The sequence below is a fragment of the Orycteropus afer genome, unplaced genomic scaffold, assembly GCF_000298275.1.
Source record: "Orycteropus afer afer isolate SDZICR_OR568_19922 unplaced genomic scaffold, OryAfe1.0 scaffold00006, whole genome shotgun sequence".
In the NCBI taxonomy this organism is placed as follows: domain Eukaryota; kingdom Metazoa; phylum Chordata; class Mammalia; order Tubulidentata; family Orycteropodidae; genus Orycteropus; species Orycteropus afer.
Genome location: NW_006921593.1, coordinates 29,787,321 through 29,806,105, shown reverse-complemented (window position 1 = coordinate 29,806,105; position 18,785 = coordinate 29,787,321). Strand labels below are relative to the sequence as shown.

Sequence of the window (18,785 nt, the reverse complement as noted above, 5' to 3'; positions counted from 1 at the left end):
AAACCCAAGGAGGGGTCGCTATGAGTCAGGTTTGACTCGACGGCACATAACAACAACAACAGAGAATAGACAAGTATGAACTTGGGTGAAGGTAAAGGCAATATACAATTAGGGTGAGGTCAGTACCACATGACCAAGGCAAAGAATACATTGGGAGGTGCACGAATATATAAGGCAACAATGGAAATACTTTTATACACACAGTTCTGCAATAACAGTAACGACAAACAAACAAACAAAAATGGTGGCAAAGTGTGGTCAGAGAGTGTTCTGAAACACCGTTATGGCAAATCCCTCAGTGGCTGATGGTGGGTGATTCCGACTTAGCTCCTCACCCAGCCCCCAGCTGGTGTCTGCTCCAACACCCTGGACTGTGCTCTCTCATTCCTCCCTCTCTCTCTCCCCTCCTACTAACATCCAGGGCGCTGTCCTCTCCAGGAACCCTCTTAACTCAATAAAGATACTCTACCCTTTACTGCTGTTGCTGCTTCTACCTCCCACCTCAATGCAAGAACTCTGCAACATCTCCCTGCTTTCCTTTCTTAATATGTTCTCATTCACATCTCTCATAATAGTTCCCTTCAGTGTTTTAGCACCCATATATCAGGAATTCCAGACCTGTTTCCCTGGTTTTGTCATCCTCTTTCCCAAGTTCTAGCCTCAAGTAGTATTACTAGTATGTCCTTGTTGCTTGGCCTACCATACCCAAGAGCCTAATGAGTCTCCTTTTGCACTCATCTCTATTTCTCTGAATTATCCAGGTTTAAAATCCTTAGAGACATCTCTGAATCCATTCTCACTTTTGTTCCCTACATTCAACTGACTGCCAAACTCTGTTGACTCCACTCCTTAAATAAATTTTAGATCCATCCATTCATTCCCATTGCCGTAAGTCCCAGCCTTCACTTCCACTGGCCTGAGCTTTCCAACTCATCTCTTAGTCTACTCCCTTCTTGACTATAATATTCACACCCAAAACTATCGGAATCATCTTTCTAAAATATGGATCAGATCACATATACCCATCAATGTAAAATGTCATTTTCAAATGATAACTTATCTAGATTCCTCCCAAATTGCCCAATGAGCATGTTTGACATTTGATGCATCTCATCCTTCAGTCAGCTGGACCTACTGTTTTCTGAACTTCTCCCCAGGACTTTTGTTCCATACTGCCTCCTTCCCTCATGTATAAATCAAGCAATGTGACAATGCCTAACTCAAAGGAAATTCAGATTCAACTACTGATTTATATGAAAATTCAGTCAATTGGAATTCAGAATATTTTCAACATTTTAATCAGTTAAGTTTTGTCAATGCCTTTCCTAAACCACCAGGAATATACTTATAGGTGAACAAGTTGGGTGTATTACTCATTACTGCAAAACAAAATGCACACCATGGCGAATCTTAGGGTGTTTCAATCAAAGGGTATTAAGAAAGGACTCATGATAGGATCTAGACTTTTGTTGAATTATTTGGAAAGGGTTCACTCTACCATGCATGCTGTGAGAAAGCAGAATTCTAGAAATGGGTATCCCTACCTATAAGGAGGGAAGTGAGCCCACACAGCAGGTCTGGAAAGGCTGAGGGAGACCAGGAAGGAGGCGAGCCAGTGCAGCAGGTTTGGAGAGGCTGAGGGAGACCAGAGCGTGAGCAGAGCATTTGGGAACAACTAAAGGAGACGAACTTGCCTATCAGTTTCTCATACTGTGGTGGTTTGCGTGTGGCTGTGAGGCTGGGGGCTATGTCACTGGGATTTCCAATGCCAGCAGGGTTACCCACAGAGGGCAGGTTTCAGGAGAGCTTCCAGACTCAGGCAGAAGACTTGGAAGAAGGAAGAGGCTATCCACTTCTCAAAGAATTGGCCAGTGAAAACCTTACGAATAGCAGTGAAACACTGTCTGATGTATTACTGGAAAACTTTATGAATAGCCCTGAAACACTGTCCGACATAGTGCCGGAAGATGAGCCCCTCAAGTCGGAAGGCACTCAAAATACTACTAGGGAAGAGCTGCCTCCTCAAAGTAGAGCCGACCATAATGATGTGGACAGAGTATAGCTTTTGGGACCTCAATTTGCTGATGTGGCATGGCTCAAGATGTGAAGAAATAGCTGCAGACATCCATTCATAATTGGAACATGGAATGTACAAAGTATGACTCTAGGAGAATTGGAAGTTGTGCAAAATGAAATAGAACACATAAGGATCAATATCCTAGGCATTAGTTAGCTGAAATTGACTGATTTTGGCCATTTTGAATCAGAAAATCATATGATCTACTATACCAGCAATGACAATTGAAGAAGAATGGTATGGCATTCATCATCACAAAGAATGTATCAAGATCTATCCTGACATACAGTGCTGTCAATGATAGGATAATATTCATACTATCCTACAAGGAAGCCTACAAGGAAGACCAGTTAATACTAAAAATCCCAATGCCATCGAGTCAGATCTGACTTATTACGACCCCTCCTTGGGTTTCCCAGGTGTATCACTGTGGAAGTATATTGTCCAATAGTATTATTCACATTTACGTACCAACCACCGAAGCCAAAGATGAGGAAATTGAAGATTTTTACCAACCTCTGCAGTCTGAAATTGACCGAACATGCAATCAAGATGTGCTGATTGTCACTGGTGATTGGAATGCAAAAGTTGGAAACAAAGAAGAATTACTGGTAGTTGGAAAATATGGCCTTGGTGATAGAAATGACACTGGAGATTGCATGATAGAATTTTGCAAGGCCAATGACTTATTCATTGCAAATACCTTTTTTCAACGACATAGACAGCGGCAATACACATGGACTTCACCAAATGGAGTACACAGGAATCAGATCAACTATATCTGTGGAAAGAGGCAATGGAGAAGCTCAATTATCTTTAGCCAAAACAAGGCCAGGAGCTGAATGTGGAACAGACCATCAACTGCTCATATGCAAGTTCAACTTGAAGCTGAAGACAATTAAAAGAAGTCCACAAGAACCAAAATATGACCTTGATTATATCTCTCCTGAATTTAGAAACCCTCTAAATAGAACACCAATGACTGAAAACCAGAGGAATTGTAGGATGACATCAAGAACATCATCTATGAAGAAAGCAAAAGTTCATTAAAAAGACAACGAAGGAAGAAAAGACCAAAATAGATGTCAGAAAAGACTCTGAAACTTACCCTTGAATGGAGAGGAGCTAAAGCAAATGGAAGAAATGACAAGGTAAAAGAGTTGAACAGAAGATTTCAAGGAACAGCTCAAGAAGACAAAGTCAATTATTATAATGAAAAGTGCAAAGACCTGGAATTAGAAAACCAAAAAGGAAGAACATGCTCAGCATTTCTTAAGCTGTAAGAACTGAAGAAAAAATTTAAGCCTCAAGTTGCATTATTGAAAGATTCTATGGGCAATTTATTGAATGATGCAGGAAACATCAAAAGAAGATGGAAGGAATACACAGAGTCACTGTACCAAAAAGAATTGGTTGATGTTCATCCATTTCAGGAGGTGGCATGTGATCAAGAATGAATGGTACTTAAGGAAGAAATCGAAGCTGCACTGAAGGAACTGGCAGAAAACAAGGCTCCAGGAATTGATGGAACACCACTGAAATGTTTCAACAAACAGATGCTGTGCTGGAGGCACTCACTCAGCTATGCCAACAGATTTGGAAGACAACTACCTGGCCAACTGACTGGAAGAGATCCATATTTGTACCCATTCCAAAGAAAGGTGATCCCACAGAATGTGGAAATTATCAAACAATATCATTAATATTGCATGCAAGTAAAATCATACTGAAGATAATTCAAAAACGGTTGCAGCAGTATATTGACAGAGAACTTCCAGAGGTGCAGGCTGGATTCAGAAGAGGATGAGGAATGAGGGATATCATTGCTGATGTCAGATGGATCTTGGCTCAAAACAGAGTATCAGAAAGATGTCTACTTGTGTTTTATTGACTATGCAAAAGCATTTGATTGTGTGGGTCATAACAAATTATGGATAACATTGAGAAGAATGGGAATTCCAGAACACTTAATTGTGCTCATGAGGAACCTGTACACAGACCAGGAGGCTGTCGTTCGAACAGAACAAGGGGACACTGCATGGTTTGAAATCGAGAAGGGAGTGTATCAGGGTTGTATCCTTTCACCATACTTATTCGATCTGTATGCTGAGCAAATAATCCGAGAAGATGGATAATATGAAGAAGAACATGGCATCAGGATTGGAGGAAGACTCATTAACAACCTGCAATACACAGATGACACAACTGTGCTTGCTGAAAGTGAGGATGACTTGAAGCACTTACTGATGAAGATTGAATACTACAATTTGCAGTATGCATTACACCTCAATATAATGATATAATGAAAACAAGAATCCTCACAACTGGACTAATAAGCAGCATCACCATAAATGGAGAAAAGATCAAGGTTGTCAAAGATTTCATATTATTTGGTTCTACAATTAACACCAATGGAAGCAGCAGTCAAGACATCAGACAACTTGTCTCACATTGGGCAAATCTGTCATTGCATTCAGCAAATCTTCTGCAAAGGACCTCTTTCAAATGCAAAAGAGCAAAGATGTCTCTTTGAAAACTAAGGTGCGCCTGACCCAAGCCATGGTATTTTCAATTGCCTCATATGCATGTAAGAGCTGGACAGTGAATAGGAAAGACCGAAGAAGAGTTGATGCTTTTGAGTTGTGGTGCTGATGAAGAATTCAGAAAGTACCACAGACTGCTAAAAGAACTAACAAATCTGTCCTGGAAGAAGTACAGCCACAATGCTCCTTGGAAGTGAGAATGGTGAGACTTCATCTCATCTACTTTGGCATGTTGTCAGAAGGGCGCACTCTCTGGAGAAGGATATCATGCTTGGTAAAATGGAGGGTCAACGAAAAAGGGGCAGGCCCTCAACAAAATGGACTGACACAATGGCTGCAAAGATGGGCTCAGGTATGGCAAAGATCATGAGGCTGGCACAGGACCGGGCAGTGTTTCTTTCTATTATACATAAGGTTGCTATGAGTCGGAGATGACACGACGGCAACTAACAACAACATAAGGAGGGCAGACCGCAGCTAGGCTAAATCTGTAATTTTTTTTTTTTTTTTTAAAGAAAATGTAGCAATAAATCATCTCAGCAGGAGAGGGCCATGTTTGCTATTTTGTGGGCTACACAGCAATCTTGTCTTCCTCTGTGCTTGGACAAAATTATGAAGTGGTGTTGTTTTACCTCACTTTGTCATGGCCTCAGAGTGACCACAGCCTAGACTGTTTGTGGTCCAGCTCTGAGCACAAGGCCAGCTCTTAACCACACCAAGGCCCCGCTGTAAGTGTCAGCTCCCAGGTATCGGGGCTGCCCTTCTCTTCCTCAGTCCTTCATGTCCTCACGATATCAGTGTCGAGATTTCAACTTATTCTCAGGTAGAGCACAGCTTATAGAGAGTGAGGCAAACCTCCCTTTCTATAGCTGTAGCTAGGTAGACAGGATTCTATTTGGGATCCAGATGAGGAGGACAAGTATCCTATTTCAGAACTAGGGTCTGGAAGAAGGAGCTGATCTATCCTATATGAGCTACCACTCTCAAGAATAAGGTGATACGTAAGTCAGGAAACTCCTATAGTAGGACAAACACCATGTGAACCAGGTAGTGTATGCTGGTGTAAGAGATGAATGGTTGTCCACTGTCCTTATCTAAGAAACTAAATGCAATTAGACATTCATTAGCAAGCTAAATATCTTCGTATTTTTGTGAGTACACTTATTTCTTTATTACTGAAATTACAATTACAGTTGATATTAAAATCCTGACCATTAAGTCCTACCTTTGATTCTGCTTCCAGTAGACACTGTTTCCAACAGAACGTAAACATTGCCAAGTCAGTATTTAAAAGAAGGAAGCAGTCGAGCTGTGTATTTCAGCTCATGTTTTTGGTATTGTTGGTAGTTGCCAACTAGTCAATTCCCACTCATCACGACCTATGTTACAGAGTAGAACTGCTCCATAGGATTTTCTTGGCTATAATCTTAATGGAACCAAATCACCATGCTCTCTCTTCCACAGAACTGGTGGGTGGACTCAAACTAGCAACTTTTAGGTTAGCAGTTGAGCACAAACCATTTGGTGCCACTAGGGACCCAATGTCAGGTCACACAGACTGGAAATACAGGTCATCTATGAGATGCATGCAGAAGATACAAAAAGCAGTATCTACAATTCCTATAATTGTCTTGGAAATTTTTCATTTGGAATTAAGTTAAAATTTCATTTAATTTACCACCACCACCCCCCAAAAAAAAACCCACTGCCATGAACTCGATTCCAAATCATAGCAACCCCCATTGGGTTTCCAAGGCTGTAAATCTTTACAGAAATAGATTGCCTCATTTTCCTTCCATGGAGCAGCTGATGGGTTCAAACCACAGACATGCTAGTTAGCAGTCAAATGCCTTACCACGATGCCTCTTTGCAGTCTGTGATATTATCTGAATGATCCAATTGAGTTACCAGCCCTTTGGTGAAGAACTGGCAGAAGTACATGGTTGGCCACTTGTTCCAGATCTAGTCTGTGACCTCAACTGCAATTGAGTTGACAATGTCCAAGATGTTATTTATGAAGATCAAACCTAATATGATTATTTGCATGTAAAAATCTTCTGTTGTTGTTGTTATGTACCGTCGAGTTGGACCTAACTCATAGTGACCCCCCCTTGGGTTTCCAAGGCAGTATCACTACGGAAGTAGATTGCCCAACCTTCCTTCCGAGGAGTGGCTGGTGGGTTTGAACCACCTGGAGTACCTTATATTTTAAATATCATAAATAGTACCTTAAATAGTAATATTTAAGGCCCATTCTGTAATGGCAGGATTAATACAATTCAAGGAATGTGTTTAGAGTAATCACTCATATGCAGTAGGCAGGACCCCAGAGCAGGGAACTCAGGCAACCATGTCCCTTCTCACCAGGGATTCCTTCCAATATCAGTCGACTCTTGCTTCTTCAGATGGTCATCTCCACGTGCCACCATCCTGTGGAAGACACGTGGAACCCCCCGGTTCACACATGTGAAGGCACCAGACGCCTCGGTGGCAAGCTTCCCCTCTGTGTCACAGCTGCCCAGCAAGCTCTCAGCAGCTCCAGGCTGTCACTTCTCCAGTCTTCCGGAGATTTCAATTTGCAATTTTTCAGAGAATGTGTGGCCTATCACTTAACACAGTTAGTGGAAGATAACATTTCAGTGATTACTCAGCACTGACATTTTATTATTTAATATTAAAATCCCATCAGAAATCCCCAGTCTGAGAAGCTACAAATGAGGTTTGGGAATAAAGCACCTGGCCAACCTGATTTCCAGTCATCAGAATGGCATACTGTCAGATGGGAAATAATTACCAGCCTGACATGACTTCAATCTGCTGCCACTCTACCAAACAGGGACCTGTTCTCTCCCCGTAAAGATGATCGGCTTTCTGCTCTCTAGCTAGATACCTAATTTCACTTATTCTCCTGAGGTTCTTCTATTATGCAAACTAGTGGTAAAGCAATTACTTGCTCTCAAAGATGAAGACTAGAATTTTCCATTCAGAGAGTACCATTCTTACCTCTTAAAATGCAAATCCGTGCCAGATGTTGAGGTGGCTTTGTTACTTCACACACTGTCACCTACAGATCTTAAGGAAACACCCTCTCAGAGAAGCTTCCAAGCTCAGGAAGCTCCCCAGTTCTCTGAGGGAGCTCTGGCAGAACTCCCAGCCTCTACCCCAGGAGACTGCCCAGGAAATGAAGGTATTGTGAGATGAAGCTCGAGTTTCTTCAGATTTGTAGAAGCTACTTGATCATTTGCTATAGCCAGCGCCCAAGCAGGACCACAGGCCATTACTAAGTCAAATGTTCCAAATGGTCATCAACGAAGTTTGAGTAGAGAACGGAGGACGGGAAAGGTGGAGATGGAACAGGACGGGAAAGATGGAGAGGGAACAGGACATATTCCACTCTATATGGCTGAAAGAAATCTACTGGAAGCTCCATGAGTGGAAAGAAAGATGACAGCTCTGAATACTCCATGCCAGGTGGCACAGTGGTTAAAGCATTTGGCTGCTAACCAAAAGATTGGTGGTTTGAACCTACCAGCCGCTCCATGGGAGAAAGATGAGGTGGTCCACTTCTCTAAAGATTTATAGCCTTGGAAACACTATGGGGCAGTTCTCCTCTGTCCTGAAGGGTCACAATAAGTCAGAATTAACTTGATAGCAATGGGTTTGGAAGCCTCCTCACATACATTGATGTGTTTTACTTAGTATTATTAAAAAGCACCATTTAGCTTTAAATAGCTACATCCAATCTAGAGTTTTAAAAATAAACTAATTAAATATAAGGAAGCCTTTGGTGTAGTTAAGGAGTAAGACCTTGTCTCTTCAGCACTGCTGCACTTGTTCAGGCCACAGACACACAGTGTTCATAGTGCTCTACACTCCCAACAGGTAAGGGCACAGCCCTGCATGGCCTCCACACCCAGAATACTTAGCTTCATGGCACACACAATGCAAAACACCTGGAAGAAAATGGGTCTCACAGGGGTAGCTATTCCCATCCCCACCATGGCTCTGACAAGAAAGGGTGTGTGTCAACTCAGAAAATTATCTTCATGTTGTATACAGAATCAGAAGAACTTCTTCACCTATAGGTTTATGAAAAACCCAGAACTGTCACCAAGGAGATAAAATAACCCCATTCTCTTTAGATTTCAGGGCAGAGGGTAGAGAGATACTTGGCAAAATATCAATCCCCAAACTCCTCAGAAAACAAAAGAATCAAAAATCTATACGAAACACTGTTCAAATACTTAGATGCATTTCCCTATAACTCCAATTAAATGCCAATTTTCTCCTCAGAAACCATGGAGGCTAGAAAGCATTGGGATAACATATTTAAAGAGCTAAAAGAAGAAAACTTTCAACCAATGTCTGGTAAAACTGATCTTTAAAAGTGAGCATGAAATTAAGACATCCCCAGATAAACAAAAGCTGAGGGAGTTCGTTACCACAAGGTCTGCCCTACAAGAAATGGTAAAGGGAGTCCTATAGGTGGAAAAAATAGGACACGAGACAGAAACAACTCAGAGAAGCTGAAGAAAAAAGATGTTCAGTACTGGTGAGAGAGTGACATACACAGAGAAATGATGTACTGTTGTAAAGGCCATGAAAGGGATGACGTGGTGATTGCTGGAACTCAGACATGAGAAAGCTTATTCAGCCCCAGAAGAGGAAATTTTCTAGGTAAAATGAGGCGAAAGGAAGAAAAGAAGGCATATGGGCAAAGGATGTATCATGAACAAAGCAGGACTCAAGCAAAACCAAGGTACTGGTAGCTACGGTGACCAGCCAGCGGACATTTGTGAGTGGACAAAGATGGGAAGCCGTCTGAAGGGCTAGCTTGTACAAGAATGAAGACATGCCAGAATAGAAAGTGGAGAATATAAAACACTCCCACCCGTGTTGTTTTCAGACCATACCAGTACCTTGTGGAGAAAGAAATGATAACTAGTAATCACTCTGAATCCTGGATATCAAAACTTTCATAATAACTAATCCGTATTACAAATACTGAAGACATTTGGAATATAAATGATTGAACTTTTCAACATTTACACAGGGAGTCAGCAGTCTTATGCTACATAGTATATGCACAGAGTGAAAACATTAGCAGAATTCTGAATGGATAGCATGATAGTGCTCATGCATATCAGAACAGAAGAATATATTTTGTTCACTAAAGAACATGGTATTAAAAGATCTGCAACACGGTAAAAGCTGGAAGAACATCGGCAAACTGTTAAAAATAATTAACTTGTTGTAAGATTAAGCCTGGCTTCCCTTTTCTTCATTTGGCTTACTTTTATTTTCTATTTTTTCTGTGATAAATGTGAGTGTCTCTTGGAAAGGGGAAATGGAATTTTTAAAGCCCTGCCAAAAATAAGGCTAAAAATAAAGTGTGTTATAAATTAAAGGGATTTGCATATATTTATAAATATACCACATTCAATGGGCCAACATTTGTTCAGATGTAAAAGAAAAATTAAAGCTTTTTGCTTGAGCTTGGGAAAAGAAAGGATTTGCAGTCCCGGGAGCATACCAACCTGGGTCACAGAGACATTTGTAGCTGGTGCCCACGCTGCGGCACATGCCATGAGCACAGGGGCTGAGGGCGCAGAAATCGACAAGCTCGGCGCAGGCCGGCCCTGTGAAGCCAGGGCTGCAGCTACAGCTGAAGTGCACGCCGTCTGCGTGGCACGTCCCATTGTTCTGGCACGGGGACGAGGCGCAGGGGTCCACCTTCTCCTCGCAGGCAGATCCAAAGAATCCTGTGAGAATACACACAGAGGGTTAAAAATCAAAACGTCTAATAATAATAATAACTAATAACGTGAATCCAGTGTTAATTCTCCATTGTGAAAGAATTGACCAATTAATCATTAATACAATTTCCAGATTCACAACCCAACCAGGGTGGGGAAGACAGTTTATTCGCAGTCTTGGTAAACTTGGGCTGAAACAGTCGGCCATGACTCCATTTTATTGAGATATAAAATATGTAACTTCATAGATGGGCATGAATACATGGATATGAATATACTTATATGCAGACATGTGTCCATGTACTGAGTCCCCAGATGATGCTGGAAATGCACTCAGCTGCTAACTGAAAGCTTGAGGGTTGGAATCCATCCAGAGGTGTCTCAGGAAAAAGGCACCAATTTCTGAAAAATCAGCCACAGACCACTCTAAGGAGGCTAGTTTTACTCTAACACACATGGGGTCGCCATTGTCAATTCTTGGACCAGATGGAGGGTGGGCGGATGGAAGAAAAAGAGGACAGAGTCCAGGGAAGCAATAATGTAAGAGGAGTCACAAACTCAAATGCCAGCAGGAGAAAGGCCGGTAACGTCCATGAGGGAAGGGGGCCGAGTGTAAGAAAACAGGAGGGGCAGGGACTATTACTGGAGAAGGGACACCCAACCTAAAGGGGACAGCTGCCACTCATCTGCAGCTGACTGCTGCCAGTGGAAACACGGGGCCAGTTAACAGACCTTCTGAATGTTACAAAACCCACTGCTATTGAGTCGATTCCAACTCATAGCAACCCCCATTGGGTTTCCAAGATGGTAAATCTTTACGGAAGTAGATTGCCTCATCTTCCTCCTGCAGAGTGGCTGGTGGGTTCAGACCACCGCCATTTGGATTAGCAGCCCAGTGCTTTAACCACAGTGCCACCAGAGGTTCTCTGCATCCCAGAACCTGAAATCTAGATTCTCGTTTGAAACTTTCAATATCTTAAAATGTTGAGAAATCCATTCTCTGGCAAACACATCACATCTGTGGTCTCACGTATGTGGCTTCTCTGTGTGACTTAAGCGTTAAGGAGCACAGGCTTCAGAACCAATGAAAACTGTATTTGAATGTCATTTCTGTGTGTGTATATATACGTATAGCGACCCCTCCTTGGGTTTCTGAGGTGGTATCTCTATGGAAGTAGACTGCGCAAACTTCCTTCTGAGGAGTGGCTGTTGGGTTTGAACTGCCAATCTTCTGGTTAGCAGTCAAGTGCCTTAGGCACTATGGCACTGGAGCTCCCTAGAGGTCAGAATATACACAAGAGTTAGCAGACAGAGAAACTGGAAGGAACCAGCTTTTCAGCCAGTTTCAGGTACGCCAACAAACTCCACTTTTGCACGAATCCTTCAGCATGGAGTCCCTGGTTATGTATGAGAGGGAGTTTTCTGGAATCAGGAGGTATTCTCACTCTGCTCTGTGAACATGTGCACAGTTAGCAGACCAAGCAGTGGGGCTGGTGAATGGGGGTGGGGTCCTGGGCACACAAGTCTTGGAAGAAGTGGTAGGTAGGAGTAAGAGCATCTCCAAGAACACTTCTTCTCAGGCTCAAAGGACTGTCCATTAAAATTATATCTAATAACAGCACACACTTCTACATACCAGGTACTAGTTAACTGTTTTAACTACATTAATTCATTTAGCCTTCCCATCCACCCTATGAGGTATGTGCCATTATTCACTATGTTTCAGATGGGCAAACTGACGCACAAAAAGATCAAGTAACTTCTACAACGTTATGTATCAAGAAAATGGCAGAGATGGGGTTTGAACTTGGGCAGTCTGACTCTCAAGTTGAAGCTCTAACCCTCTGCTAAAACACTTAATGTCTGAGGTACAGAAGAAGGGCCAAGAATGGGAAAAAAGACCCTTCAGTATTTGTCAGAACTCTGTCCCTTATTGGCTATGTGTCGCACATACTGCTGGTGGTCCCTAATTCATATCTGCCTCCACTTCTCCCACAGTAATAGAACTCCTAGTCGAATGTCTGCAGAATAAAGACGACATTTCCTAGTCTTCTCTGTAGCTAGATGGAGTTCTGTGACTACATTCCAGACAATGGAATATAAGGAAAAATGTCCTGAGGTCATCTCTGGGGAGCTCCCTCAAGAGACAATTAGCATGGACCCTTTGTCCTTTTACATTTTACTCAATCCAGCTTGTTGTCTGGATGATGAACAACTATTTTTCTATTTTGGTGTGAAGGCTTCAATTCACATCAATCCATTAAGATTCTCAGTGAATCAGAAGAAGACTAAATTCAAAGGAAACAAAGAGGTAAATCATAGTCAAGTTGCTTTAAAAAAAAAAAAAAAAAACTTAAAAGAAAATATTAAAAGGAACCAGAAGAGAAAGATGTAATACATTCATGGACTAATAATAAGAGGAACAGATGACTTTGCATCAAGATCCACAGAAGCAAAAGGCAATGAAATCTACCTTACTTGAACTCCATTTCCAGGAAAAATAATATCAAATAATGAGGCTAAATTAAGATATTTTCAAATAAAGGATAGTTGAGAAATAGATGTTCTTGTTGCCATAAAATCTATTCAGGGTATGTTGTTTTTGTGAGTTGCTATTGAGTTAATTCCAACTCATGGTGATCTCATGTGTTATAGAGTAGAACTGCTCCATAGGGTTTTCTTAGCTTTAATATTACTGGAAGAAGACTGCAAGTGACAGTGGGTGGGTTTGAACCACTAGCCTTTAGGTTAGCAGTCAAGTGTAAACTATTTGCATCACCTAGGAACCTTATCCACACTACAAGAAACATTAAACTTCCTTTAATATTATATTAATATTGTAGAGGGTAAATATATTTTTTTATTCTTAAAAAAACAACTCTTTAAAGAAAAAATAACATTATGTTATGCATAGAAGTAAAACATATGGCAACAATAGACAAAGAGTAAGGGGGATTAAGAGAATTATACTATTATTAAGTTCCTATATGTCACATGAAATGATTCAATGTTAATTCTAAGCAGGCAGTGATAAATTAAAGGAGCTCTGGTGGTGCAGTGGTTAAGGTATTTGACTGCTAACCAAAAGGTGGTGGTTCAAACCCACTAGCCACTCCGCAGAAAAAAGATGAGGCAGTCTGCTTACGTAAAAATTTATAGCGTTGGAAACTCAATGGGGATTGCTATGAATCAGAATCAACTTGACGTTAATGAATTTGGTTTTGGTTTTTGACTGTAAACCCTACAACAACTGGGGGAAAAAAGAGTTATAACAAAAAAGCCAGTGGAAGAGATAAAAGAAAATATATTTTCCATAAACATAATGAAAATGAATTTTCTATATAGTTTAATATTTCTACAAATATATTTAAAATATCCTATTTACCCAAAGAAGAGAGGAAAAGAGGAATAAAATAAAGAGCATATGAAACAGAACATGTAGGCAATCACTCAAGAATTTATAGCAATCCTAAAAAACCCACCAAACCAAACCCACTGCTATCAAGTAGATTCTGACTCAGCAACCCTATAGGACAAAGTAGAAATGCCCCATAGGGTTTCATAGACTTTTTTTTTTTTTTTAATTGTGATTTGGGTGAAAGGTTACAGAGTACACTGGTTTTCCATTCAACAACTTATACACATTTTGTTTTGTGACATTCACTGCAATCCCCTCTATCAGACTGCCACATCTTTCTCCCATGGAGCTACTGGTTTCAAAGGGCTGGACTTCTGGTTAGCAGCTAAGTGCCTTAACCACTGCACAACCAGGGCTCCTCAGCACCCAATAAGAGAGTTTCAAAATATACGAAACCAAAAACTGTCAGAACTAAAAGGAGAAATACGTATCATCAGAGAAGGATACATTTCATACAAACTGACAGAATAAGTACACAAAACGACTTAGTGCAAAAAGGACAAGGAGGCCACATGTTCAGGCCTCCTCTAACCCTACAAGAGGAAGACAGGATTACCAGCAGTAATCCAAGGCCTATTCCTGTGAGGCCAGACATGCTGCCTCCCTCCAGCCCCTTCATCAACCGTTCCTCCCAAAGCACCCACCACCTCTCTCCTGGGTTCAATAATTCACTGCAGTGGCCACACAGAACTCACAGATTATGAGGTTTATTAGGGAAGCACCAGGCTACAATTCGAGTTCAGGAAAAATGCTCAGTCTCTCTCCCCAGCCCACCGTCTCTCAGCCAAGTCTCTCACAGTCTCTTCCCCAGCAGTGCTCCCTCAGTGTCTCACTCAGCAATGCATGTCTCTTGCGTCTCTTTCCCAGCAGCACATGTCTCTTTCAGGGGTGCGTGTCTCTTTCAGCATCACGTCTTCCTCAACCAGCAGTCAAAGAGAGAGTTCTGCCTCTAGGAGGCCTCCTTTTGAGCTTGGCAGAGTGGCCAAACTAGCCAATCATAGCATCAGAACTCTAAGCACCTGAGAGAGCGCCTCCCATAACATTGCGTTATGCCACGCCCAACAGAAATAACCCAGGTGGATGACATTTACAATCAGGAGCTCCTCAGATGCTCATTCCACCACTGAATTTACAAAGACTTATGGGTAGAAAAGCCACACTAAGTAATTTACTACACCGCACTTAGGATATATAATATTTACATTATATATTTTATTTATATCGACCATCTAAGGAGCTCTGGTGGCACGGTGGTTAAGGCATTTGGCTACTAACAAAAAGGTTGGTAGTTTGAACCCATCAGCCACTTCCTGGGAGAAAGATGAGGCAATCAGATTCCATAACAATTTACAGCTTTGGAAACTGTATGGGGGCAGTTATACTCTGTTGTATGGGATCACTACGAGTCAAAATTGACTCAATGGCAATGGTTTTTTAAATCAACCATCTGGATCCATGGTGGCAGAGCAGTTAAGTGCTCAGATGCTCACTGAAAGGTCAGCAGTTTGAACTCACCAGAGGCTCCTCAGAGAATAACATGACATTTTGCTTCCATAAAGATTACAGCCTAGGAAACCACATATGACAGTTCTACTCTGTCCTATAGGGTAACTATGAGTTACAATTGAATGGAGAAAAATTAGGTTTTTTAATCAACCATCTTAACCTAATTAACATTTATAGAATGCTACAACCCAACATTCAAACTACATTCTTTTCATGTGCTCATTGAATAACTGAATCATTTTAATAGATGCAAGAAAACTGTCAAAATTCAACATTCATTCATTATTAAAAAAAAAAAAACTTTCAGCAACTAAAAATAGAGGATAACTCTCTCAATCTGATAGGGCATCTTAAAAAAAAAAAAAAACCTAAAATGCAGTAAGGCAGATAAGAGAAACAAAAAGCATAAAATGTGATAAGGAAGAAATAAGACTGCCTTTATTTACCAATCATGATTCTTCTATAAAAAGGAAATGAAAAAGGAATCTATAACAAAAACTATAGTTTCTAAGTAAATTTAGCAAAAATTCAGAATACAAATTCAATATGCAAAAATTAATTGCATTTCTATATACAAGTAATAAACAATGAGAAGTAAACATTTTAAATGCTTTTACAATATTTCCAATAAGCATAAATTGCTTAGGAATAAATTTAACAAAAGATATTCAAGACCTCTATAGTGAAACTACAAAACACTGCTTAGAGAAATTAAAAATGCTTTTTTTTTTTTGGTAAATAAATAAAGGGATATACCAAGCTCAGGGACTGGAAGATTCAATATTGTTAAGAATGTAAATTCTACCCAAATTGATTTATTGCAATACCAACCAAAATCTCAATTGGTTTTTTGGACAAATTGACAAGGTGATTCTATAATTTATAGCAATAAGCACGGGACCTAGAAGAGTAAAAACAATTTTGAAAGAAGACAAATTTGGAGACCATACACAGCTGAATTCAAAACTTACTGTAGCATAAAGCTACAGTAATCAAATTACAATTACTTGGGGGAATCTATTATTTGCAATGGAGCCCTGGTAACACAGTGGTTAAGTACTTGACTGTAATCAAAAGGACAGTGGTTTGAACCCACCAGCGGCTCCATGGGCAAAAGATGTGGCAGTCTGCTTTGGTACAGATCACTGTTGCTATGCTGCTAGGTGCCATCGAACTGGCCCTGACTCATAGAGAGCCTAGTACAACAAAACAAAACACTATTACCCAGTCCCGTGCTATCCTCACTACTGCTGCTATTCTTAAGCCCATCATTGCAGCCACTGTGTCAATCCATCTCATTGAGGGTCAACCCCCTTTTCACTGACCCTATACTTTGCCCTGATATTCTTCTCCAAGGACTGGCCCCTCTGACAACATGATCAAAATATGAGAGACAAAGTCTGACTATTCTCACTTCTAAAGAGAATTCCAGCTGTACATCTTCCAAGACAGATTTGCTCATTCTTCTTTATCAACACCGCAATTCAAATGCATCAATTCTTCTACAGTCTTCCTTATTCATTGCCCAGTTTTCACATGGATATGAGGCTATGAAGAATACCACGGTTTGGGTCAGGTGCACCTTAGTCTTCAAAGTGATATCTTTGCTTTTTAACAATTTAAAGAGGTCCTTTGCGGCAGTGTTGCCTAATGCAATATGTTGTTTCATTTCTTCACTGCTGCTTCCTTAGGTATTGATTGTGAATCAATGTAATCAAATGCTTGGCAACCTCAATTTTTGCTCCACTTATCATGATGTGGCTTCTTGGCACAGTTGTGAGGATTTTTGTTTTCTTTATGTTGGGAACTCTGGTGGTGTAGTGCCTAAGGCATTTGACTGCTAACCAGAAGGCTGGTGGTTCAAACCCACCAGCCACTCCTCAGAAGGAAGGTTGGGCAATCTACTTTTGTAGTGATACTGCCTGAGAAATCCAAGGAGGGGTCACTATGAGTCGAATCCGACTCGACGCAGTGAGTTTAATTTATGCTGAGGTGTAATCCGTACTGAAGGCTATAGTGTTTCACCTTCATCTGTAAGTACTTCAAGTTATCTTTACTTTCAGCAACCAAGGATGTGTCATCTGCACATTGCAGGCTGTTAATGAGTCTTTCTTTAATCCACATGTTCCATTGTTCTTCATACAGTCCAGCTTCTCAGATTATATGCTTAGCATACAGATTGAACAAGTATGGTAAAAAAGCTACAACCCTGACACACTCCCTTCCTGATTTTAAATCATGCAGTATCCCCTTGTTCTGTTCGAATGACAGCCTCCTGGTCTATGTACAGGTTCCTCATGAGTACAATTAAGTGTTCTGGAATTCCCTTTCTTAATGTTATCCATAATTCGTTATAATCCACACAATCGAATGCCTTTTCATAGTCAATAAAACAAGTACATCTTTCTTGTATTCTTTGTTTTCAGCTAAGATCCATCTGACATCAGCAATGATATCCCTTGTTCCACGTCCCCTTCTGAATCCAGCTTACATTTCTGGAAGTTCTCTGTCAATATACTGCTGCAACTGTTTTTGGATTATCTTCAGTAAGATTTTACTTGCATGTGATATCAGTGATATTGTTCAATAATTTCCCCATTCAGTGGGATCACCTTTTTTTGGAATGGGTACAAATATGGATATCTTCCAGTCAGTTGGCCAGGTAGCTGTCTTCCAGTCTCTTGGCATAGTCAAGTGAGTGCCTCCAGCTTAGCATCCATTTGTTGAAACATCTCAATGGGTTTTCCACCAATTCCTGAAGCCTTGTTTTTCGTCAATCCCTTTAGTGCAGCTTCAATTTCTTCCTTCAGTACCACTGGTTCTTGATCATATGCCACCTCCTGAATGGATGATCATCTACAAATTCCTTTTGGTGTAGTAACTCTGTGTATTCTATCCATCTTCTTTGGATGTTTCCTGCATCATTCAACATATTACCCCTGGAATCTTTCAATACTGAAATTCGAGGCTTAAATTTTTCCCTCAGTTCTTTCAGATTGACAAATGCTGAGAGTGTTCTTTCCTTTTGGTCTTCTAACTCCAGGTCTTTGCACATTTCATTATAATAACTGACTTTGTCTTCTTGGGCTGCTTTTGTCATTGGTCCTGCAAAATTCTATCACATGATCTCCAGCATCATTTCTACCACCAAAGCCATATTTTCCAAGTACTGGTGATTCTTCTTTGTTTCAACTTTTGCTTTCCAATCACCAGTGATAATTAACACACCTTGATTGCATGTTTGGTCAATTTCAGACTGCAGAAGTTGGTAAAAATCTTCAATTTCCTCATCTTTGGCTTTGGTGGTTGGTGCATAAATTTGAATAATAGTAGTATTCACTGGTCTTCCTCACAGATGTATGGATATTATTCTATCACTGATAGCATTCTAGTTCAGGGGAGATCTTGACACATTCTTTGTGAAGATGAATGCCACCACCCCATTCTTCAATTTGTCATTCTCAGCATAGTAGAGCATATGGTTA

General features: G+C 40.7%; 1 protein-coding gene across 1 annotated transcript in view; it reads right to left on the bottom strand.

Moving 5' to 3' along the window:
* Positions 1-18,785, bottom strand: part of DNER (delta/notch like EGF repeat containing) — a 435,394-nt gene that overhangs the window by 81,842 nt on the left and 334,767 nt on the right. The window contains exon 8 of the mRNA XM_007942160.2: positions 10,158-10,382. Within this exon, the coding sequence (XP_007940351.2) occupies positions 10,158-10,382 (225 nt within the window). The remainder of the gene's footprint in view (positions 1-10,157; positions 10,383-18,785) is intronic.